This window comes from Pelodiscus sinensis, unplaced genomic scaffold, assembly GCF_049634645.1.
Source record: "Pelodiscus sinensis isolate JC-2024 unplaced genomic scaffold, ASM4963464v1 ctg80, whole genome shotgun sequence".
In the NCBI taxonomy this organism is placed as follows: Eukaryota; Metazoa; Chordata; order Testudines; family Trionychidae; genus Pelodiscus; species Pelodiscus sinensis.
The window spans coordinates 348408-372763 of record NW_027465901.1 but is presented as its reverse complement, the minus strand read 5'-3'; the positions used below and the strand labels follow the sequence as shown (position 1 = coordinate 372763).

Sequence of the window (24356 nt, the reverse complement as noted above, 5' to 3'; positions counted from 1 at the left end):
CGTCCTTTATTGCTCCTTTTATATCTCGATCATCTAGGGGACCCACAGGTTTTTTTAGCAGGCTTCCTGCTTCTAATGTACTTAAACATTTTATTTCTTTGAGTTTTTGGCTAGCTGTTCCTCAATCTTTTTTCGCTTTTCTTATTACACTTTTACACTTGATTTGACAGTGTTTATGTTCATTTCTATTTATCTCACTAGGATTGGACTTCCACTTCTTAAAAGATACCTTTTTGTCCCTCACTGCTTCTTTTACATGGTGGTTAAGCCATGGTGACTTTTTTTTTAGGTCTCTTGCTATGTTTTTTAATTTGGGGTGTACATTTAAGTTGGGCCTCTATTATGGTGTCTTTAAAAAGTTTCCATGCAGCTTTCAGGGATTTGGCTCTAGTCACTTTGCCTTTTAATTTCTGTTTAACTAACCTCCTCATTTTTGTGTAATTCCCCTTTTTGAAATTAAATGCCAGGGTGCTGGACTGCTGAGGTGTTCTTCCCACCACTGGAATGCTAAATGTTATATTCCCAAGCGGTCCTGATCCTGCACTCCACTCAGGGCTAAATTGAGAATTGCCTCTTTCTTTGTGGGCGGCTGCACCAGCTGCTCCAAGAAGCAGTCACTTAAGCCATTGAGAAATTTTATCTCCTCTTCTCTTCTCGAGGTGACATGTATCCAGTCAATATGGGGATAATTGAAATCCCCTATTATTATAGAGTTCTTTATTTTGATAGCCTCTCTAATCTCCCTCAGCGTTTCAATGTCAGTATCACTGTCCTGGTCAGGTGGTCGGTAATATATCCCTACTGCTAATTTCTTCTTATTGGAGCATGGAATTACTATCCATAGCGATTCTATGGAACATGTTGATTCATTTAAGATTTTTATTTCATTTGATTCTACACTATCTTTCACATACAGTGCCACTCCGCCACCCACCCGGCCTGCTCTATCCTTCCGATATATTTTATATCCCGGTATGATTGTGTCCCACAGATTTTCCTCATTCCACCAGGTTTCAGTGATGCCTGTTATGTCAATCTCCTCACTGAACACGAGGTTCTCTAGTTCACCCTTCTTACGAGTCAGACTCCCAGCATGTGCTACAGGCACTTTCACAAGGCGCCGCTGCTGCTCCGTCCGCCCCTCCCGGCTGCATCGGGTGGGGGGAGGGCTGGGGGCCGCTTTGGTCCGACTCCGCCTCGCCGGCGGCCCCGAGAGCGGGTGGGACTGGCTGGAGTCAGCCGTGTGCCCCCCCCCCCCAGGCTCCGCCCCCCCCCCCGGCTCCCCGCTCCGCCCCCCGGGCTCCCCGCTCCGGCCCCCCCCCCCCCGGGCTCCGCTCCCCCCGGCTCCCCGCTCCGCCCCCCCCCCCGGCTCCGCTCCCCCCGGCTCCCCGCTCCGCCCCCCCCCTCGGGCTCCGTGCCCCCCCCGGGCTCCGCTCCCCCCGGCTCCCCGCTCCGCCCCCCCCCCCCCGGGCTCCGCTCCCCCCGGCTCCCCGCTCCGCCCCCCCCCCCGGGCTCCGCTCCCCCGGGCTCCCCGCCCCGCCCCCCCCCCCCCCCCGGGCTCCCCGCCCCCGGCTCCGCCCCCCCCGGTCCCTGTTCTGGGTCGTGGCGCGATGGCGTCACCGCCCTGCCGTCTCCTCGAAGGACCCCGCAGCTCCCAGCGTCCCCTGCGCGCGGAAGCGGAAGCGGAAGCGGGACTCGAGTCACCGGCCGCCCGGAGCCGCGGGCCCATGAGCGGCGCGAGGGCACCGCCGGGCTGGAACCGGACACGATGCCCCGCCGGAAGCAGCAGCACCCGCAGCCCGTGAAAGGTGGGCGGGGCTGCACCCCTGGGGGGGGTCACCGGGGCTGCACCCCCGGGGGTCGCTGTGGCGGGTGGGGGGGGGGTCACCGGGGCTGCACCCCCGGGGCTGCACCCCCGGGGGTCGCTGTGGCGGCGGGGGGGGGTTCCACCGGGGCTGCACCCCCGGGGGTCGCTGTGGCGGCGAGGGGGGGTCCACCGGGGCTGCACCCCCGGGGGTCGCTGTGGCGGGTGGGGGGGTTCCACCGGGGCTGCACCCCCGGGGGTCGCTGTGGCGGGTGGGGGGGCTTCCACCGGGGCTGCACCCCCGGGGGTCGCTGTGGCAGCGGGGGGGTCCACCGGGGCTGCACCCCCGGGGGTCGCTGTGGCAGCGGGGGGGTCCACCGGGGCTGCACCCCCGGGGGTCGCTGTGGCGGCGAGGGGGGCTTCCACCGGGGCTGCACCCCCGGGGGTCGCTGTGGCGGGTGGGGGGGCTTCCACCGGGGCTGCACCCCCGGGGGTCGCTGTGGCGGCGGGGGGGGGTCCACCGGGGCTGCACCCCCGGGGGTCGCTGTGGCGGCGGGGGGGTTCCACCGGGGCTGCACCCCCGGGGGTCGCTGTGGCGGCGAGGGGGGGTCCACCGGGGCTGCACCCCCGGGGGTCGCTGTGGCGGCGGGGGGGTTCCACCGGGGCTGCACCCCCGGGGGTCGCTGTGGCGGCGGGGGGGTTCCTCCAGGGCTGCACCCCCAGGGGTAGCTGTGGCAGGGGGGTCACCGGGGCTGCATTCCTGGGGGTCACTGTGGAAGGGGGGGCTCCCAGCCGGGGAGACAATGTCTGTTCTTCCTGGGGAGTGAGGCGGGGGCCTCTCCCAGCAGGGACTGAGGGGGCATCCCCAGTGTGGGGTTTTTGAGGCGGGGGGGTCCTAAGTGGCGGGTACTGAGTCACCCTGGGGCAGCGCGCAGCTCGGCCCGGTCCATCAGTGACTGCTAACCAGGGGCATGAGCTGTGACCAGCAGCAGCCGGGCTGGATCACTTGCTGCTTGTCCTGTCCTGTCCTTCCCTCTGGAAGGCCTGTGCCAGACGCTCGCTCGTGGGGCCATTGGTCTGACCCAGGTGTGGCTGTTCTAGGGTCCCAGGAAGTGAATTGAAGGGCCTCCTTACAGAGATGAGGGGATAACGTGCAGGAGCAGCCCTGGACAGCAGGTCTGTGACCCGGCTGGAACATCCTGGTAGCCAAGTCCGGTGTTGCTGGTGCAGTTGGGGAGGTTGGGTGCAGCTGTGGACACACTGCATCATGGGATGCATGGCTGCCACACTGGTGGAAGAAGCTGGAGCCATAGGATCCCAGCCCAGCAGTGCTCCGTCAGAGGTGCTATGGCTCCAGAGTAGGATGGTGGGAGGCAGCCCCTCATACAGGCCCTTGCTCCAAGGGTCTTCATGCAGGACAAGTGCAGGGGAGAGTCTGCAGTCAGGGGGTGTTAGGGTGGAGAGGCTGGGGCAGATGCGCAGCTCAGGTTAGTATTCAGCTTTCAGTCCTGTCCACATGCCTCACATTGGGCATCTGTGAACCTGGGGCAGTGGGCTAGGGCGGATTCCCCTGCCCCTCGCACCAGTGCTCAGTGGGGATCTCAGTGCGGTTGCAGAGGTACAGCTGAGCCAGAGTAGGAATTCACCTGGATGTGATGGGCATGTGCTGCTGCAGCCACACAACTCTGGATATTGGCACAAGCTCACTGAGAGCTAGAGCAATGTGGGACGGGCAGCCTTAACTCGTGCTGCAGCCAGAGCCCAGGATAGATCCAGAGGGGGATGATGGGCAGCTTCTCAGCACTGGCAGAGCGGCCATGTCAGTGATCCCTTTCAGGAAGCAGACTCTCTGATGTCTTTCCCCTCTTAGCAGGTGGGGAATAGCCATTGGGGAAGCTGTTCTTCCTTTCGCTCCAAAATGTACAAGGGGGATGGATCTAGGCTTCTTTGCCAAATACCTCCACATGGAAGAGGTGTGGAGACAGCAGAACCAAGATCTAACATGGGCAAGTTGCTGTCCTGGGAGCCGGTCTGTTTCTGTCAAGGACTCCCTGTATGGCCCTGGGCCAGTTGCTCTAGGTCTCCGTTCCCTACCGGCACTGCGGGAGCAAGAGGGTAAAGGCTGCAGAGCTGGTGAGGCTACAGACATTGGACCAGGTCCAGTTGCTGAACGGTGGGGCAGGAGCTGACTGTCCTGTGTTCATGCAAGCCAGCACACTCACTCACTGACACCCGGCTGTGCTCACTGAACCTGACCTGCATTAACAGCTGCATGTCCTGTGTTCATGCAAGCCAGCACACTCGCTCACTAACACCCAGCTGTGCTCGCTGACCCTTGACCTGCATTAACAGCTGCATGTCCTGTGTTCATGCAAGCCAGCACACTCGCTCACTAACACCCAGCTGTGCTCGCTGACCCCTGACCTGCATTAACAGCTGCATGTCCTGTGTTCATGCAAGCCAGCACACTCGCTCACTAACACCCGGCTGTGCTCGCTGACCCCTGACCTGCATTAACAGCTGCATGTCCTGTGTTCATGCAAGCCAGCACACTCACTCACTGACACCCGGCTGTGCTCACTGAACCTGACCTGCATTAACAGCTGCATGTCCTGTGTTCATGCAAGCCAGCACACTCGCTCACTAACACCCAGCTGTGCTCGCTGACCCCTGACCTGCATTAACAGCTGCATGTCCTGTGTTCATGCAAGCCAGCACACTCGCTCACTAACACCCGGCTGTGCTCGCTGACCCCTGACCTGCATTAACAGCTGCATGTCCTGTGTTCATGCAAGCCAGCACACTCACTCACTAACACCCGGCTGTGTTCGCTGACCCCTGACCTGCATTAACAGCTGCATGTCCTGTGTTCATGCAAGCCAGCACACTCGCTCACTAACACCTGGCTGTGCTCACTGAACCTGACCTGCATTAACAGCTGCATGTCCTGTGTTCATGCAAGCCAGCACACTCGCTCACTAACACCCAGCTGTGCTCGCTGACCCCTGACCTGCATTAACAGCTGCATGTCCTGTGTTCATGCAAGCCAGCACACTCACTCACTAACACCCGGCTGTGCTCGCTGACCCTGACCTGCATTAACAGCTGCCTGTCCTGTGTTCATACAAGCCAGCACACTCACTCACTGACACCCGGCTGTGCTCGCTGACCCTGACCTGCATTAACAGCTGCATGTCCTGTGTTCATGCAAGCCAGCACACTCACTCACTGACACCCGGCTGTGCTCGCTGACCCTGACCTGCATTAACAGCTGCATGTCCTGTGTTCATGCAAGCCAGCACACTCACTCACTAACACCCGGCTGTGCTCGCTGACCCTGACCTGCATTAACAGCTGCATGTCCTGTGTTCATGCAAGCCAGCACACTCACTCACTAACACCCGGCTGTGCTCGCTGACCCTGACCTGCATTAACAGCTGCCTGTCCTGTGTTCATGCAAGCCAGCACACTCACTCACTGACACCCGGCTGTGCTCACTGACCCTGACCTGCATTAACAGCTGCCTGTCCTGTGTTCATGCAAGCCAGCACACTCACTCACTGACACCCGGCTGTGCTCGCTGACCCTGACCTGCATTAACAGCTGCATGTCCTGTGTTCATGCAAGCCAGCACACTCACTCACTGACACCCGGCTGTGCTCGCTGACCCTGACCTGCATTAACAGCTGCATGTCCTGTGTTCATGCAAGCCAGCACACTCGCTCTCACTGACACCCGGCTGTGCTCGCTGACCCTGACCTGCATTAACAGCTGCATGTCCTGTGTTCATGCAAGCCAGCACACTCACTCACTGACACCCGGCTGTGCTCGCTGACCCTGACCTGCATTAACAGCTGCATGTCCTGTGTTCATGCAAGCCAGCACACTCGCTCTCACTGACACCCGGCTGTGCTCGCTGACCCCTGACCTGCATTAACAGCTGCATGTCCTGTGTTCATGCAAGCCAGCACACTCGCTCTCACTGACACCTGGCTGTGCTCGCTGACCCTGACCTGCATTAACAGCTGCATGTCCTGTGTTCATGCAAGCCAGCACACTCGCTCTCACTGACACCCGGCTGTGCTCGCTGACCCCTGACCTGCATTAACTGCTGCATGTCCTGTGTTCATGCAAGCCAGCACACTCACTCACTAACACCCGGCTGTGCTCACTGACCCTGACCTGCATTAACAGCTGCCTGCCAAAAAGCAGTTTGGTCTGGTTACCTGAGTCTCCTGCAAGTGTAGGGCCAGAACTTGCCAGGTTGTGTGTAGATAATGGCAGGTCTGGGGTTGCCTGTACCTTTTTGCTAAAGTGCTTCTGCCCTGAAAAGTGGCCTGGCTCCTACCCCAGCTCCTACTGCTTCTTGAAGCATGGAGGGAATAATTTTCCCTTCACACAGGAAGTGGGTGTGAAAAGGGAAGTGTCTGGGTTTGTGTCACTCTGAGACCCCAGCTTGCTTTTCTCTTGCCGGCTTGCCCTGCATGCCTTGGGAGTTCTGATCCATGAGGCTGATGGATCAGCCTGAGCAGGGACATTGGGACCAAGGGTTTCACCCCAGCGTTTCCCAGGCAGCTGGTAGCATGTGGAAGACTCTCCGTGGAGCCGGTGTCTGGCTGTGTTGGAGCCCGGTCCTGGCTCCCAGCGCTAGTGGTAAGGCCCGTTCCATGCTTGCACAACGGCCTGTGATAGCACATTTCCTTGCCCCGGCAGTAACTGGCTGGCGCTCCGTGTGTTGCAGCGGACACTGACGACGCTCTGGAAGAAACAACAGGAGGGGGCCTGGTGCTTCAGAGAGACCTGCTGCTGGGACAGGAGCTGGAGTTTGAGGACAGCAGTGACAAGCTCATGGGCTTTGAGAAGGACTCGGAAGGTTTGTCTATGGTCCTCAGGCGTTTTCCAGTGGGGGCCTGCAGGGAAAGCCCTTGGTTGGAGCTGCTCTCTGCCAGACCCTTGTGCAGGGATGCACTCAGGAGGAGTGGCTGGCCAGCTGGCTCTCTCTGCTAGGCGCTGGGAGGCCAGGCAGCAGCTGCTGTGGCTAGTTGGGGCCGGGGACGTTTATTTGTGTAAACGTGTAACCTGAATTCTTAGCAGTTAAACGTTTACGCGCAGGGGGCAGGTGGGAGCTGGTGCTGCCCTCCACACGCACCAGCTCCTGCCCCACCCCCAGCCCACGCTGCTGCCGCTTTATCTCTTAAGCCAGCTCCCCCAAGCACTGACTCCCAACTCCCCTCTCTCCCCCACAGGCTCTGCATCAGAGGCAGTGGGGGTGGGGCATGTAACTGAGAGTTAAAGCTCAGGCTTGTCAGTTAACATGTATCTGTGAACATGGTTAACATACCTAGTTAGGGGGTGTGGAGCTGGCCCTGTGCTCAGGCTCCAGGGCCCCTCCCTGCAGGCACCACGATCCCATGCAGGACTGAGGAGCCTCTGACCATGTTTCCCAACAGTTTCTGCTAGGACTTTTGGGCAGCTGGAGCTCTGTCCTCTGAGGCCATAGGGGAGCACTGCGCCCCTGTGTGTTCCCTAAGGCTCTTGGTGGGAGAGGCAGGGGAGGACACATGCCTCTCTTCCCCCTTCCCCCCCTTGGCTATACTGAATAGTGTCTGCCATGGTGCTGCCAGGCACCTGATTAGCTGTAACCTTCAGACCTGTGTGGAGGCAGGGCTGACACCTGCTTAGCTCAGCTAAGAGGTGGATGGGAGTGTCTGGCCCCTTGTTCTGTACCATGTAAGCCAGGCTGCTCCCATCCCTTGGCACTGGCGGCATGTGGACCTGGGGTGGAGGTTCCCCTCCCTTGGTGGTGAGCTGGGTTCCTCTTGCACAAGTGCATTCCTGCTAAGTTCTTTAGAGCAGAGGCTTGTGATGGCACCTGAGTGAGACAGGGCCAGGAGCAGGCCTACTCGCTTCTTTGGGAAATCAGTTGCGTGGGAGCCAAGCTGCCTGACCTCTGGCAGGGTCTTTGTTTCTCCCTGTAAAAAGCACAGGCAAGTCCAGAGAGAGCGTGCGAGAGAGTTCACAAGTCAAGAAATAAGATCACTACTGTCCTCTGGGCACCCTTTGTACACATGGGCTGTGATGGCCCATAGCTGGGGTGGTGTCTCATGCTACTTGCTGCTGCAGGGCCTTGCCTCACTCCGCATGCCTGGCACAGAGTTCACCGGACTGGGGGGAGGTGGGAAACGGGTCTGAGGCTGCTGCAGTGACGTGGAGTCCGGTGGCAGAGCTGGGAATGTGCTGGAGGAGGAGTGTGCCTTGTTCCGTGGATCACTGCCTGTTTCCAGCCAATAGGAGCTGGGGGTAGGGAGATCACACGCCTCCCCTTCCCTGCAGAGCAGAGAGCCCACTGACTGCGCTTTAATCTGCAGCTGCTGCGGGCCTCGGGGGTGATCTGCAGGCCGGATCCTGTGGCTTGGCAGGTTGGATTTGGCCCAGGTCTGCCCTGGGTAAAATAGCACTTGCTTCTGTAACTGGAGACTACGGTCACGTGCATGTCCGTGCAGTTAGGTGTCCAGCAGCCCCAGCTCTGTACTTTCAATAGATCGAGCCCATGGCACATCACAGGCCAGATGTATCTGAGCCACCCCAAGAGCTGAGCTCTTCTGGGCTAGTGCAGATCAGAGTCCAGGAAGAGCATTTTAAAGCTGGGACCAAGCATATGCAGCTGAGGGGACCTGGCTAAGGAGCAAAATTCCAGAAAAGATCACGGGAATGTGACCTCCAGTCATGTAGGACAGTGTTTCTCAATCTTTTTTACAAAGTACCCCTTTTAAAAAACAAATTATAAGACCCCCCAGTACGTACAGTTTTCAGACACACAATTTTTTTTCTCCCATTGCAACACATTTGTTTAAACAACTTAATCGTAGCTGGACAGGCAATGAAATTTTTGGGTGTAAAAAGTATAAAAATAATAAAACGCTGTAAAACTTAAAACAAAAATTCAGTTTTCTCCAAATTTCAGTTGTACTGACGTACCCCCCCAGACTTCTCTCGAGTGCCCCTAAGGGTCCTCATATCGCTGGTTGAGAAACACTGATGTAGGAGATGCTGCCAAGTCTTCCTCTCTCAGTCCTCCACGAGTGGAGTGCTCCCTTCCCTTCCTACCCCACCGCTGCCCCACACAGAGTCCTGGCGAGTGCAGCTCTTGGGCTGGTGTGATGTAAAACCCTACACCATGGGTGGATTCCTGCCTTCTCCCACCTACTTCATTTAAGAGCTGTTACAACGTGTGATGTCCATGAGTCAAGCAGAATGCCCAGGCATCCTCCCAGGGCCCTGTCAGTGGATCCTGCAGTGGGATCCTGCAGCATCTGTGCCCAGTGTGCGTTGGCCTAGGGCAGGGACCTTTGCAGCAGCATTCTGAATGGGTCCGGGTGGGGCATGGTCGCCTTTGTCTAGGCCAGAGGGAAAGGTATCGCGGTGACAGGCCTGAGTGAATGCTGGCTGGGGGGGCGGTCCTCAGTGACCACAGGAGGAGCTAGCAGGGCAGACGAAGCAGCTCTGTTTTAGCCAGATTGCACTTCAGCTGGTGTCTAGACATCCATGAAGAGAATTCAGGCCAAGGTTGTGGTTTGGCAGAACAAGACACGTGTGGAGTACAGGTAGATCTGAGTCATCAGCATGGAGATGGAAGCTGAATTTGTGTTTGCAGATGAGATTACTCGGAGATAAGATGTGGAGGGAGAAGAGAAGGGGACAAAGGACAGACCCCTATGGAACCCCCACAGAAAGAAAAAAGGACCCTCCGAAGGACATGCTAAAGGAGCAAATGCAGAGGTGTAGGAGGAGAGGACAGTCATGGACACCAAGGCAAGACTTCGAGTGGAGGAGCACGGCCAGCACTATCAAAGGCAGCTCTCGAGAAGGGAAGATACAGTACTGGCAAGGAATAGGTCATCAGAGATTTCAGCAAGAGCAGTTTCTGTGGAGAGCAAGGGTCAGAGAGGGCCTAGGATGGAACTGAGGAGAGGAACTCCAGACTGCTGGTGTAGGAAGTGAACACAAGGTCAGAGTGATAAGAACATGGGAGCGGCCGTACTGGATCAGACCAAAGGTCCATCTAGCCCAGTGTCCCGTCTGCCGACAGTGGCCAATGCCAGGTACCCCAGAGGGATGGATCACAACCAGTAATCCTCAAGTGATCCCTCTCCTGTCATTCATTCCCAGACAGAGGCCAGGGGCACCATTCCTACCCATCCTGGCCAATAGCCAGGGCTCGACAGAGCCGCTTATCTACTTGTCCGTGGTGAGTAGATTTCAGCCGATCACCCTATTCACCGGCAGTTCGCGTATGCGCAGTGCAGGGCTAGTGAGTGGTTTTCGCCGTGATCATTGAGCCCTGCTAATAGCCATTGATGGTCTTAACTTCCATTAATCTATCTAGCTCTTTTTTGAACCCTGTTAAAGTTCTAGTCTTCACCAAATCCTCTGGCGAGGAGTTCCACAGGCTGTTTGCTGAGTGACAAAAAGCTTCCTTTTGTTTGTTTTAAACCTGCTGCCTATTAATTACATTTGGTGACCCCTAGTTCTTATATTGTGGGAATAAGTAAATAACTTTTCCTTATTCACTTTTTCCACACCAGTCATGATTTTATAGACCTCTAGCATATCCCTCCATAGGCTAGGTCTAGACTGCAATGTTTTTGCGGAAAAAACTACACAAAATGCACTTCGCATTTTCTATAGCTTCCCCCCCCCCCCCCCCCCCCCGCAAGAGGCTTTTCTGCCATTTGGCCCTATTGAGATGGGGTCAAATAGCGGAAAAGCCTCCTCTTTCTGAGGAGCCCTTATTCCTCATGAAACACAGAATACAGGGCTCCCCGAAAGAGCATGTTTGCTCTTCTGTGGGGGAAAAAAGTGTTCCCTGGATGCAGCAGGGTTTTTCGGGGATACTGAAAGTACCCTGGAAGAACCACGCATAAGAATGGCCGTACTGGGTCAGACCAAAGGTCCATCCAGCCCAGCGTCCTGTCTGCCCACGGTGGCCAATGCCAGGTGCCCCAGAGCGAGTGAATCAAACAGGTAATGATCAAGCGATCTCCCTCCTGCCATCCATCTCCACCCTCTGACAAACAGAGGCCAGGTACACCATTCCTTACCCATCCTGGCTAATAGCCATTTATGGACCTAACCTCCATGAATTTATCTAGTTCTCTCTTAAACCCTGTTATAGTCCTAGCCTTCACAACCTCCTCAGGCAAGGAGTTCCACAGATTGACTATGCGCTGTGTGAAGAAGAACTTCCTTTTATTTGTTTTAAACTTGCTGCCCATTAGTTTCATTTGGTGGCCCCTAGTTCTTATATTATGGGAACAAGTAAATCACTTTTCTTTATTCACTTTCTCCACACCACTCATGATTTTATAGACCTCCATTAGTCTTCTAATCCTTACATCATATCCCCCCCTTAGTCTCCTCTTTTCCAAGTTGAAAAGTCCTGTCTCTTCAAGGATCAGAGGGGTAGCTGTGTTAGTCTGAATCTGCAAAAGCGACAAGGAGTCCTGTGGCACCTTATAGACTAACTGAAGTGTAGGAGCATAAGCTTTATCCCTGTCTCTTCAATCTCTCTTCTTATGGGACCCGTTCCAAACCCCCAATCATTTTAGTTGCCCTTCTCTGAACCTTCTCTAATGCCAGTATATCTTTTTTGAGATCAGGAGACCACATCTGTACGCAGTATTCCAGATGTGGGCATACCATGGATTCATATAAGGGCAATGAGATATTCTCCATCTTATTCTCTATTCCTTTTTAAATGATTGCTAACATTGTTTGCTTTTTTGACTGCCGCTGCACAATGCGTGGACATCTTCACAGAATGATCCACAATGACTCCAAGATCTCTTTCCTGATTAGTTGTAGTTAAATTAGCTGCCATCAAATTATATGTATAGCTGGGGTTATTTTTTCCAATGTGCATTATTTTACATTTATCCACATTACATTTCATTTGCCATTTTGTTGCCCAGTCACTTAGTTTGGAGAGATCTTTTTGAAGTTCTTCACAGTCTGCTTTGGTCTTAATTACTTTGAGCAATTTAGTATTGTCTGCAAATTTTGCCACCTCACCGTTTACCCCTTTCTCCAGATCATTTATGAATAAGTTGAAAAGGATTGGTCCTAGGACTGACCCTTGGGGGACACCACTAGTTACCCCTCTCCATTCTGAAAATTTACCATTTATTCCTACCCTTTGTTTCCTGTTTTTTAACCAGTTCTCAGTCCATGAAAGGACATTCCCTCTTATCCCATGACAACTTGATTTACTTAAGAGCCTTTGGTGAGGGACCTTGTCAAAGGCTTTCTGGAAATCTAAGTACACTACATCCACTGGATCCCCCTTGTTCACATGTTTTTTAACCCCTTCAAAGAACTCTAACAGATTAGTAAGGCATGATTTCCCCTTACAGAAACCATGCTGACTCTTGCCCAACAAATTATGTTCTTCTATGTGTCTGAAAATGTTGTTCTTTACTATTGTTTCAGCTAATTACTGACATTAGACTTACTGGTCTGTAATTGCCGGGATTGCCTCTAGAACGTTTTTAAAATATTGGTGTTACATTAGCTATGTAGACATAGCCATAGTCTCCTCTTTTCTAAGATGAAAAGTCCTACCCAGTCTTTTTAATTGCTCTTCATATGGGACCCATTCCAATCCCCTCATCATTTTTGTTGCCCTTTTCTGAACTTTTTCTAATGCCAATATATCTTTTTTGAGATGAGGCGACTACATCTGTACACAGTATTCAAGATCTGGGCGTGCCATGAATTTATATAGAGGCAATAAGATGCTTTCTCTCTTAGTCTCTATCCCTTTTTTAATGATTCCTAACAGTCTATTTGCTTTTTTGATTGCCGCTGTACACTGAGTGTATGTTTTCAGAGAACTATCCACAATGACTCCAAGATCTCTCTTGAATAGCTGTAGCTAAATTAGTCCCCATTATATTGTGTGTATAGTTGGGATTATTTTTTCCAATGTGCATTACTTTACATTTATCAACATTACATTTTGCCATTTTGATGACCAATAAATTAGTTTGGTGAGATCTTTTTTAAGCTCTTCACAGTCTGCTTTGGTCTTAACTATTGTTTGGTATCATCTGCAGATTTTGCCACCACACTGTTTACCCTCTTTCTCCAGATCGTTTATAAATTAATTGAATAGGGTTGGTCCTAGGACAGAACCTTGGGTGACCCCAGTAGTTACCTCTCTCCTCTCTGAAAACTTACCATTTTTTCCCACCCTTTTTTCCTGTCTTTTAACCAGTTCTCAGTCCAGGAGAGGACCTTCCCTCTTATCCCATGACAACTTACTTTACTTAAGAGCCTTTGGTGAGGGACCTTGTCAAAGGCTTTCTGGAAATCTAAGGACACTATGTACATCTAACCCAATAACCAGGGCTCGACAAATAATACAATCGACTTGCCCGTGGCAAGAACAATCTGTGCATGTGCAGATTGCCGGACAGAGCCCTGCCAATAACCATCACCCAAGCATGGCCAGGGCCAGAAGCCTTGTTCTGCTCATTCCCTTTGGAGCAATTATCAAATTACCTATCCTCTGGCATTCAGTCCCAAGTTGGAGGTTTAGGGACCCTACTGCCAGAGGAATCCCCTGCCAAAATATTCCACACTCTGCATACAATATTGCAAAGTTCTGCATATTTATTTGTCAAATCAGGTGGTATGCCAGTAGCATTTACTTTGGTTATTTATTTCAGAATATCTGCAAGCAATATGTCTGTGACAATACAGACAACTGAAGAGATTCAGGAAATGGTTTCTGGCAGTTCCTTACTAAGCATATTAATACAGAACTTTCAAGAATAATTAATTTAAACTGTAATAGGCACATTTCCTTTTTGTTTCAGAAGCAGTGCAGTGACTTTGGGGGTGGGGAGGCTAGGGGTAACAAGGAGCTGAGGGAGGAGTCTGGCAGTGAATCTTGGAGTATTATTGGGTGTGGATGGGAGACATGGAATAGGATTTTTGGCGATGGGGGGGTTACTTATGAGATGGGGAGCCTACCCCATGCAGATCCTGGCTGATTCCTTAACACCTCTCATTCAAGTCAGGCACCTCTGCCCTTGCCCATACGTCCCTGCAAACTCTTTCTCCTGCCCCCATCTGTTCCTGGATCTCTGTCCCCACGTGTTCCTGCATCCTTGCTCCCATTCAGCTCCTAGCTCGATGCTATCACCCCACTCACCTGTGCCCCTGTACCAGTCTGTCCTCACCACTAGCCCTTCTGAATCGGTCTATGACTTCTAGCAGCCCCACATGCTCTGCTGTGTCTGTCTCCTCACCTGGTTTCATGGGCAGGACTCTCAGAAGGCAGACATTACTCACTGCTCCAGCCAGAGCCAGCTGCCCTCTCTTCTGGCACAGTAGCAACCTGTGGTGGGCAGAAGGTGTGATTGCAGCACCTCCCTGCAGAACCTGTTTCTGTGGGTGAAGGAGGAAGTAATAGGAGCCATGAAAATTGCACCTGTGCAGTGGCGCAGAATTCCCCAAGATACCCAGAACATGTCAGGAATGGAGCCACCATCTTGGCTAATGGCTGTTGATGGACCTATTCTGCTTGAACTTATCATTCTTTTATGGGCCCAGTTATGCTTTTGGTCTTCATAGCATCCCCTGGCAAGGAGTTCCACAGGTTGACTGTGTGTTGTACGAAGAAATCCTTCCTTAATGTTTGTTTTAAACCTGATCCTTATTAACTTGTGAATCCTGGCCTTATATCTTATACCCGTTTGCATAACACGTTTCTATGTTTGCTTTCTCCATACAATTCATATTTTATCTGCCTCTTGCACTGATACCCTTAGTCTAAGCTGAACAATCAGTTTTCTAACCTTTCCTCATTGGCAGCTGCGCCAACCCTTTCATCATCTTTGCTACATTTTTCTCTTTTTTCCATTTCCAATAATTTTGGAGATGAGGCAACCAGAACTGCAGGCACTATTTGAATCCAAGGGGGGCGCCCACTACTAGAGCCCTCCGCCAGCTTTGTGGGAGGGTCCACTGGACCCAGGACTCAACAGATCATGGGGAACAAATGATGAAAAGCAGGGCTGGGGTGCTGGGCAAAGGTTTAAAACAAGGGAACCAGATGGGGACACCAGACAGTGCCTCAGAGCTGTGCACGGAGCCAGTGGACACTGCCCAGAACTCTGCCTGGATGCGAGACCAGGGACGAATGGAAGTAGGCCCTACAGTTGTGTCGTGGAGCACCCCCCATTCGGCATCCTCCCTCTGGTGTTCTAGACCACAGCTTTCGCCAGGGTCAGGAGGAGGTGGACAGGGTCTCGTGACTCCTTGGCGCCGTGGCTGGGGTGTGTGTAAATCATAGAATCATAGAATAATAGGACTGGAAGGGACCTCGAGAGGTCATCGAGTCCAGCCCCCCGCCCTCAAGGCAGGATCAAGCTCCGTCTACACCATCCCTGACAGATGTCTATCTAACCTGTTCTTAAATATCTCCAGAGAGGGAGATTCCACCACCTCCCTTGGCAATTTATTCCAATATTTGACCACCCTGACAGTTAGGAATTTTTTCCTAATGTCCAATCTAAACCTCCCCTGCTGCACTTTAAGCCCATTACTCCTTGTCCTGTCCTCAGAAACCAAGAGGAACAAATTTTCTCCTTCCTCCTTGTGACACCCTTTTAGATATTTGAAAACCGCTATCATGTCCCCCCTTAATCTTCTTTTTTCCAAACTAAACAAGCCCAGTTCATGAAGCCTGGCTTCATAGGTCTTGTTCTCTAAACCTTTAATCATTCTTGTCGCTCTTCTCTGTACCCTTTCCAATTTCTCCACATCTTTCTTGAAATGTGGCGCCCAGAACTGGACACAGTACTCCAGCTGAGGCCTAACTAGTGCAGAATAGAGCGGCAGAATGACTTCACGAGTTTTGCTTAAACACACCTGTTGATACAACCTAGAATCATATTTGCTTTTTTTGCAACAGCATCACACTGTTGGCTCATATTCAACTTGTGGTCCACTATGACCCCTAGATCCCTTTCCGCCATGCTCCTTCCTAGACAGTCGCTTCCCATCTTGTATGTATGGAACTGATTGTTCCTTCCTAAGTGCAGCACTTTGCATTTCTCTTTATTAAACCTCATCCTGTTTACCTCTGACCATTTCTCTAACTTGCTAAGGTCATTTTGAATTATGTCCCTATCCTCCAAAGAAGTTGCAACCCCACCCAGTTTGGTATCATCTGCAAACTTAATAAGCGTACTCTCTATCCCAATATCTACATCTAAATGAACAGGTGTGGGGAGAAGTGCAGCCAGAACCTCAGCAAGTGGTTCAGGAGCAGCCAGAAAAGGGGCAGGTAGGCGTGTGCCAGGCTTTCCCTCCCGTTGCAGAAAGGGCAGGCACCTGAAATGGGTGAATCGCACCGGGTACACGCCGGTGCTCACAGCTCTGTGGAGAAGCCGCCAGCTGATGTCCCCGTTGGGCTGTGGGGCTAAGCAGGCAGTGTTCACACGTGGCTGTTCTATGGCTTTGACATGTGACATTGTGATATTTATTGTCCTACTATCCGTCCTTTTGGTTCCTGCCACTGTGAGCCTCTTTGAGTGCTGCTATGCACAGAGAAATATGCACGGTGCTCTAAGATTAAGTGACGACAGCTAATTTTAACCTCATCATTTTGTATGTAGACTTGAGATTTTCCAATGGGCGTTACTTTGTATTTCTCAACACTGAATTTCATTTCCCATTTGGTTGCACCGTCACCCAGTTTTGTAAGATGATCCCACTGAAACTTGCAGTCTGTTTTGGACTTAACTATCTGGAGTAATTTTAAGGAGTTTGGTGGCACCTGAAAGACTAACACATTTTTTAGGGTAATTTTGCATCTTTTATTAATATGTTGAGTAGCGCTGGCCCAGTACAGATCCCTGACACCCTATTATTTAGCTCTCCCCGCTCTCAAAACTGACCCTTTTTTTCTTGTTTTATAACTAGTTACTGATTCATGATGGAACCTTCCCTCTTATCGTAGAATTATAGAATCACAAGGCCAGCCATAATAACTCCTCATCTTACCCCATGACTGTTTACTTTGTTTGAAAGCCTTTGGTGAGGGACCATGTCACAGGCTTTTTGAAAGTCCAAGTATACGACATCAATTGGATCCCTCTTGTCCATGTGCTTTTGTTGATCCCCTGAAAGCATTCCAGTAGATTGATATGGCAGGATTGCCTTTTGCAGAAACCATGTTGACTTTCCCAACATGCTGCATTCCACTATGTGTCTGATCATTCTCATCTTTTCTGTACATTCCACCAATCTGCCTGCTATTGACGCCAAGCCTACTGACCTGTAATTGCCAGGATCTCCTCTGGAGCCTTTTTAAAAATTGGCATCATATTAATTATCCTCCCAGTCATTATCCTCCCAGATTTCAGTGAGAGGAGATGTACCCCTCTTAGTTCTTCAGTTTCGTATTTGAGTTCCTTCAGAGCCCATCGGTAGTACCATCTGGTTCCAGCGATTTTATTCCAGTCTGTTTGATCAAGTTGTTCTAAAACCTTCTGCACCGACACCTCAATCCAGGACAGTTCCTCAGATCTGTCACCTAAAAACCCCTCTCAGCTGCAAGGATCTCCCTCCTGATCTCAAGTGACAGCTGATGCAAAGAATTTAGGTCGAATGCCCACAATGATCTTGTCTTTGAATGCTCTGTTAGCAGCCTCCTGCTTCTGACAGGCTTCAAAACATTCTTGTTTTCCTTTGCTAGTTGCTCTTCAGATTCTTGTTTGGTCTTCGTAAGTGTCTGTTCAGGTGACTTGCCAGAGTTTTTCTGTTTTCCTCAGTAAGATTTGACTTGCAATATTTAAAGGGTGTTTTTGTCTCTGACTCATTCTTTTATTCTGTTGTTCCACTGTGGTGGGTGTACTGCTGGCTGCTTTACTGTTTCGTTGTGTGTTTTTAATTTGGGGTATACGATGGTGGTAGTAAAAAGTTTCCATGCAGCTTGCGGGCATTTCACTCTTGTAACTGCTCCTTTGATTTTTCACTTAACTAGCTTCCTTGTGTGTGTAGTTCCCCTTTTTGAAGTTAAATGTTAGTGGGGTGGACTTCTTTGGTATTTCTGCCCTACAAGCCTGTTAGTTACGTTGTGGTCACTATGGTCACCTCTTGACTAGTTCCTGTGCGCTATGTAGTACTAAGGTAGTGTCTACACTGCCAGCCAGTTTGGCCCTGCTGCGCTCAGTGCAGTGGTGTCAATGTGGCTGGCGTGGTGCAGGCATGCGAAGTTGCTGGCAGAGCATTCGGTCAGTCCTGCATCTCCACAACAGGCAGTAGCGTTGACACAGGAAGAGCATCTCCCATCAACGTAGCGTGTGTAAACACCACCGTACATCGACCTACATGACAGTCTCTTCAGTTACCTGGTGTACATACCCTGAACTAGAGTTACTTGGTGACTTACTGTTAGGGCTGGTCTGCATTAAGTCGAAAATTCCCTTTCCTCCCTTTGGTTCCAGGACTTGCTGCTCCAAGAAACGGTGTCTAGAAGTGTTAGCTTTGTGTCCCAGCCTGAAGTGACCTGTTCCTAGTCCATATGGAATCGCTGCAGTCCCCTCTTACTGAGGTTTTTTTATAGCCTCTCTAATCTCCCTGAGCATTTCACAATCACTCTGGTCAGGTGGTCAGTAATACAGCTCTATTGCTAGACTCTAATGATTCACGCATGGCATTTCTATCCCTAGAGATTCATACCATTTGTCATTTTAAGATTTTTTGTTATATTTGAGCTTTCTTTCCGATATAGTGCTACGCCCCCACAAACACAACCTGTCCTGCCATTCAAAATATGCAAGTATTCCCCTGCCCCATTGGTTCTCATTGTTCTACCACGTGTCTGTTTCCTAATCTCTCAATAGCCTCCTGTAATAGCAAGCACTTGAGTTCACCCATCTTTTGACTTCTTGCATCTGTACACACTTAGGCAACTAAATACTGACAATTGTCATCTTTCATGTGAGCTCATTCAGCGGGACTCTTCTTTTGTTGGATGGTTTCTGTTCGGTTTCCACCTCTGCTTTATTAACATCGATCCTTCCCCTTTACTAGGACACAGAGAATGCCTGTTCATAGAGCCTCTGCGATGGGCTGTTGTGGGCCAAGCCATGTGCTTCTCCACACCTATCGGCCTTCCCCCAGCCCTTAGTTTAGAAAAACCTCTACAACCTTTTAATTTGACGTGCCAGCAGTCTGGCTCCATTTCAGTTTAGGTGGAGCCCATCCTGCCTGTACAGGTTCCCCAGTTCCTAATAAATCTAGAGACCTCTTCTGTGCACCATCATCTCATCCATGCCTCTCAACCCTGCACTTCTGACTGGCCCTGCGTGTGGTACTGGAAGCATCTCAGAGAATGTGCCCATGGAAGTCCTGGACTTTAATGTCTTCCCTAGCAGTCTCCAGGACCTCTCCCCTACCCTTCCCTATGTCACTGGTACTGCTTCCTCCCCAGCTCTGTGTGCTCAGCGACCTTGCAGATGAAGGGGAGAACAGAGAGGGGGTGGTAGCTGGAGAAGCCCGTGGGTTAAGAGTCCATTTTTAAATTAGTTTCAGATTGCTTTTCCTGGCAGGGGATGGGTGTGGGCACAAGGGAGTTGAAGACTGGAAGAACAGACAAATCTCTGCAGCTGTGACAGGGAGGCCAGCCTGGCAGGGGAACGCCCTGGTGTGTCATCCATTTTCTGGAACAAGCAGCAAGGCCTTGTGTAGGGAGCCACAGAGGCAGGCTGGGGAGGGTTCAAGAAGCCAGTGGCAGGCAGGGAGAAGGCAGCTGGGCTCTGCTGTCACTGCTGCATAGCTCATCAACCTCACCCACTGGCTACGTCTAGACTGGCATGATTTTCTGCCAATGCTTTTAATGGAAAAGCTTTTCCGTTAAAAGCATTTGTGGAAAAGAGGGTCTAGATTGGCACGGACGCTTTTCTGCAAAAGCACTTTTTGCGGAAAAGCGTCTGTGGCCAATCTAGACGCACTTTTGTGCAAAAAAGCCCCGATCGCCATTTTCACAATCAGGGCTTTTTTGTGCAAAACAAATCTGAGCTGTCTACACTGGCCCTTTTGCCCGAATGGGAGCAGCACAGTATTTCCGCAAGAAGCACTGAAGTCAGTGTTCTTGCAGAAATTCAAGCTGCCAGTGTAGACAGAAAACTTGCCGCTCTAGACACAGCTGCTGTGTGTGTCTGGGCTGCTGTAGCCCCTTTCAGGGTCTCGAGGGCTGTCTCCTGCTCCAGGGCAGCGTGGGGCACATCAGCAATCCTCCTGATTGCCTTGTCCCAGTGGGACATTGCAGGGTGGTTCTGACAGTGCAGGTGCTTGCCTGTGGTGTGCACTTGCGATGGAGTTCCCCTCCTGTCAGGGCACAGCTGCCTGTGCTGGGGACCCAGCGTGTAACCTGCAGCGGGGGGCAAGGCCCACCACAGAACAGCAAATGTATAGAAAAGAAACAACTGAGGAGGGATGCAGCAGCTTCCAGGTGAGGCGAGACTACATGCGTGGGGCTCTCAGCTTGGCCAAGAGACGGGGTAGAGGGACGACACCAGGAGACTAGAGGCTCGTGCCTGTGGTGGAGAAATCGAAGTGATACTTACTCCTGACATGAGAACCAGGGGTCACCCAATGAAATTCATAGGCAGCAGGTTGCCAAGGAAACAAAATTCTTCACACAAGGCACAGTCAACCATGCCAGGGATGGCCTGATGGCCAAGGGTTTGAGCAGCACTGGAGGACGTCCCGGAGGACAGGTCTATGAATGCCTATTAGCCAACCACGTGCACGGGCTAGGACTGGACAATGGGGCGGGTGGACCATGTGCTGGTCACCTTGTTCTGATCGTTGTCTTGGCAGCGTCTGGCACCGGCCACCATCAGACAGGATGCGGAGCTGGCTGGCCCTCGGGGCGGATCCGGCGTGGCCATTCTCATGCCCAGCTGGGGGGAGGAGGCTGCTGGGTGTGTGTTAGGGCCTGTGTGGCTCTGGGCTGATTGCTCCCCTCTCCCTGTGGCATTTGCAGTGGACTCCTTGGTGGGGAAGATCGCCCTCCCGGCCTACTCGCTGAGCGACGACGACTACTCCAGCTACCGGCAGTTGAGTGTGGAGAGCGACCCTGAGGAGGGGAGGGAGCCTGGCCCCCCACCCCCGCCTTGCAAGCAGTGTGGCCTGCAGGGGCAGAGCTGCCCGCAGTGTGCAGGAGCTGAGAGCCGGGGCCAGCGGGTGGTCTACTCGTGCCAGCTCTGCCCCTTTGCCTCCCACTACTCTAGCCACCTCAAGCGCCACATGAAGACCCACAATGGGGAGAAGCCTTTCAAGTGCCCACACTGCGACTATGCCTCGGCCCAGCTGGTGAACCTGACGCGGCACAAGCGCACCCACACGGGCGAGCGGCCCTACCGCTGCCAGGACTGCAGCTTTGCTTGCAGCAGCCTGGGCAACCTGCGGCGCCATGAGCGTGTCCACAGCCAGGACAAACCCTTCCAGTGCCAGGCCTGCGCCTATCGCTGCAACCAGAGCCGCAACCTCAAGCGCCACATGCTGAGCCACCGGCCGGCGGAGCAGGCACCAGGTAAGGGGGCAGCCTGGCTGGGCCAGTGAGGGCAGGGCACCCACCTCCCAGGCTCAGGGAGAGCTGGGTGCCCGGGGTGGGAGGGAGCTGTCACTGGCCAGATCCTCAGATGCTTCCCTACCCTGAGAGCCCAGCCCATGCCCAACATGGTCCAGCAGCTCTGCCATGGGCGGTGCTGCCAAAGCAATGGTGGGCAAGGGGCCAGTGGCAGGGAGATTGTGTGGGGGTGGGGTGGGGGTGCCCCCGCCCCTCACAGCTGCACTCTTTGCCCTGTCCTGCAGAGCCCCTGCTGCCGGAGCTGAGCCTGCACGTCAATGGGGCAGGCAACCCCCTCCTGCCTGGCTGTGCCCGGCTGCGGGGCGACGAGGCGGACGCGTTGCCTGAGCTGCTCTTCCCCTTTACCTGCCGCACATGCGGGCTGGTGTTGGACGACGGCTTGGCGCAAGACGAGAGCCTGGCTGAGCAGATCTGCAGCCGCTGCAACCTGGCAGTGCTGAGTGCTGAGCCTAGCGCCAGCCCCCCCGAGAGCGACGCCAAGGGCTTCTCCTGCAGCCTGTGCCCCTTTGCCACGCACTACCCCAACCACCTGGCCCGCCACATGAAGACGCACAGTGGCGAGAAGCCCTTTGCCTGCCCCCTCTGTCCCTACGCCTCCGCCCACCTGGACAACCTCAAGCGGCACCAGCGTGTGCACACAGGGGAGCGGCCCTACAAGTGCCAGCTCTGTGACTATGCCTGCGGCAACCTGGCCAACCTGAAGCGCCACGGCCGCATCCACTCGGGCGACAAGCCCTTCCGCTGCGGCCTGTGCAGCTACCGCTGCAACCAGAGCATGAACCTCAAGCGCCACATGCTGCGTCACACTGGCGAGAAGCCCTTCCGCTGCCGCCACTGCCCCTATACCACCGGGCACTGGGACAACTACAAGCGCCACCAGAAGATCCATGGGCCCCCGAGTGCCATGGCCCGGCTGGCCCTGCCTCCCCCGGGGGCCTCTCTGTCTTAGGGCTGGGGGAGAGTGCCCCTTGGGCTGACTGCCCCAGCTGTGCCCGTCATGGCCCTGAGGGGGGCTCAGGCTAAGCTAGGCCTGGCTACTACTCCAAGGACGGCTGAGAGCTGCTGTTCTGGGGAAGGGACTAGCCCTTACCCCAGTCATACATAGCTGGTCCGTGGGCCAGCCCCAGCTCGGCAATGGGGTTTAGGCGGTTGGGCACAGCTCAGCCTGCCACATGAACCGCCCCTAGGCCCAGTCTCTTCCCTCCTCCTCGTGGGGGCCTGGCCTGTGGCTGACATGCCCCTCAAGGCTCTGTAATTTATATTGTGCATAAAAGCATTGAACTGTCACTGGAGATAATACCTCACTACATGGGGGTGGGGGAGGGACTGCTCCACCAGGCCTAGTCTAGGAGCCCTCATGTGCCCCACCAGAACAGCTGGGCTCAGGCCATAGCCACACCTGCTCACAGCCCCTTGCTATGGCTTGGGCAGTCAGGACTCAGCTGGAGAGTGGGCCCCAGGTTGCTCACAGGCCTGGCCAAAGGAAGAGGGGCATGTGCAGGGTGGTACCTGGTGCCCTGCTGCAGTTACAGCAGCTCAGGGCTTCTGCACCCTGCCGCCCAGGCCCCCAGCCACACACCCATTACCAATCATGAGTCACTTTAATCACTGGAAATGGTCATGGCCCCGCGGGAAGCAGTGCAGTGGGTACAAGCCTAGGCAAGGGGCAGGCGGCACCAGCCTGCCGCCGCTTCTGGATGTGCATTTGGCATGGGGGAAGCTAGGGAGGTGTCTGTCGCCATGGGAACAGCCCCAAGCCTCCACCTCCCCAGCTAAGCCTGCCACAGGGGGCTGCATGCACCCTGGCTCACCCCGCACAGGAGCATTGCTTCCCCTGGGAAAGGGCTCCTTTGGTGGGGGGCTGCCCTCAGGGAGGTGGCTCCCCCCGCTGGCAGACGGGGGGCAGGGCAAGCAGCTGGTAACCAGGCAGAGGCACATTAGATGCTCCCCAGAGCCGCACGGGGTGGCAGGGGAGGGTGAGCAGGTTACAGGTCCTCATCCCCGATGCCCTCGAAAGCGTAGTTGCCGTGGAAGTCGTTGGCACCCAGTTCGCCAGCAGAGCCAGCGTGGCTGATCCCCCGCAGGCTGACGGAGGTGAGCTTGCTCTGCAGGGAGAGAGAGCAGGTGAGACCCTTGCCCTGCCCTGCCGCAGGGAGGGAGAGCAGGTGAGACCCTTCTCCCGCAGGCCCCCCAGCCCAGGTGACACTACTCACTGAGAGCTTGAGCACAGGCTCCCGGCTGCCATCGGGTGAGTCCTGCGGAGAGGGACGGGGTCAGAGCAGGCACGCAGCACTGGGGGGGGAGGGGGGCTGCACTTACCAGCAGCGGGGGGGATTTCACAGCTTGCTGGCTGTCAGAGCGCCGCAGGGCCCCATTCGCTCGCCTGCGGAACAGCTGGGGGAAAGCAGAGGGCAGTGAGCGAGGACAGCTGGTTATCACCCAACCGGGGAGCTATACAGGCCCTGGACCCGCAGGGGGCAGACAGGCCCTGGCCGTTTCTGCTCCAGCTGGAGAGCCTGGGGGTGGGAGGAGACCCAGCCCCAGTCATGCCCCAAGGAAGGTTGAGGCAGCATGAGTGCAAAAGAAACAAGTTCATCCTCCTTCCCAGCTGCCCCCTCACCTTGCGGATGCTGCCTCCAGACTTCTTCACCATCAGCTCATCCACCATGGACTGCAGGCAGATGCTCAGCATGATGGCCTGGGCGAGGGGGGGAGAAACAATCCCTGTCAGAGCCTGCCCCCCAGGGCACCACCCCTTCCTGCAGCCAGCCACAGAGCTCCAGGAGCAGCCTAAGACACAGGGCCCAGAGCCAGATTCGGCCCCCCCACCAGCCTCTGGGCTGCCAATGGCATGTGGGGCAGCAGAACCCTCCAGCAGCT

At 53.8% G+C, this 24356-nt stretch overlaps 2 protein-coding genes across 10 annotated transcripts in view; one reads left to right on the top strand and one right to left on the bottom strand.

Moving 5' to 3' along the window:
- The first annotated feature begins 1597 nt into the window (after nt 1-1597).
- Nucleotides 1598-22763, top strand: ZNF513 (zinc finger protein 513). 7 transcript variants are annotated; one of them, XM_075916272.1, is made up of 6 exons: nt 1599-1808; nt 2906-2980; nt 6376-6457; nt 6546-6677; nt 20871-21419; nt 21701-22763. In XM_075916272.1, the coding sequence occupies exons 3-6, from the start codon at nt 6388-6390 to the stop codon at nt 22423-22425; spliced, it is 1476 nt and encodes a 491-aa protein (XP_075772387.1). In that variant the 5' UTR covers nt 1599-1808; nt 2906-2980; nt 6376-6387; the 3' UTR covers nt 22426-22763. The 7 variants fall into 7 exon arrangements, with proteins under 7 accessions (XP_075772384.1, XP_075772389.1, XP_075772387.1 ...); XM_075916271.1 differs by having other exon boundaries at nt 2906-3937; XM_075916269.1 differs by lacking the exon at nt 2906-2980 and having other exon boundaries at nt 1598-1808; nt 6380-6457.
- Nucleotides 22764-23058: 295 nt separating this feature from the next.
- SNX17 (sorting nexin 17) overlaps nt 23059-24356 on the bottom strand; it is a 65968-nt gene continuing 64670 nt past the window's right edge. For all 3 annotated transcript variants that reach the window (XM_075916276.1, XM_075916278.1, XM_075916279.1), the window contains 4 exons: nt 24097-24174; nt 23796-23870; nt 23690-23731; nt 23059-23581 (listed from right to left, as the gene is read on the bottom strand). In XM_075916276.1, the coding sequence (XP_075772391.1) occupies nt 23462-23581; nt 23690-23731; nt 23796-23870; nt 24097-24174 (315 nt within the window). In that variant the 3' untranslated portion in view covers nt 23059-23461. The remainder of the gene's footprint in view (nt 23582-23689; nt 23732-23795; nt 23871-24096; nt 24175-24356) is intronic.

Excerpts from the sequence above, each read along its gene's own strand:
- ZNF513 (XM_075916269.1), top strand. The coding sequence starts at position 1,769 with ATGCCCCGCCGGAAGCAGCAGCACCCGCAGCCCGTGAAAG. Across the intron at positions 6,678-20,870 it reads CTTTGAGAAGGACTCGGAAG|TGGACTCCTTGGTGGGGAAG; the intron begins GTTTGTCTATGG and ends TGGCATTTGCAG. Across the intron at positions 21,420-21,700 it reads GCCGGCGGAGCAGGCACCAG|AGCCCCTGCTGCCGGAGCTG; the intron begins GTAAGGGGGCAG and ends CCTGTCCTGCAG.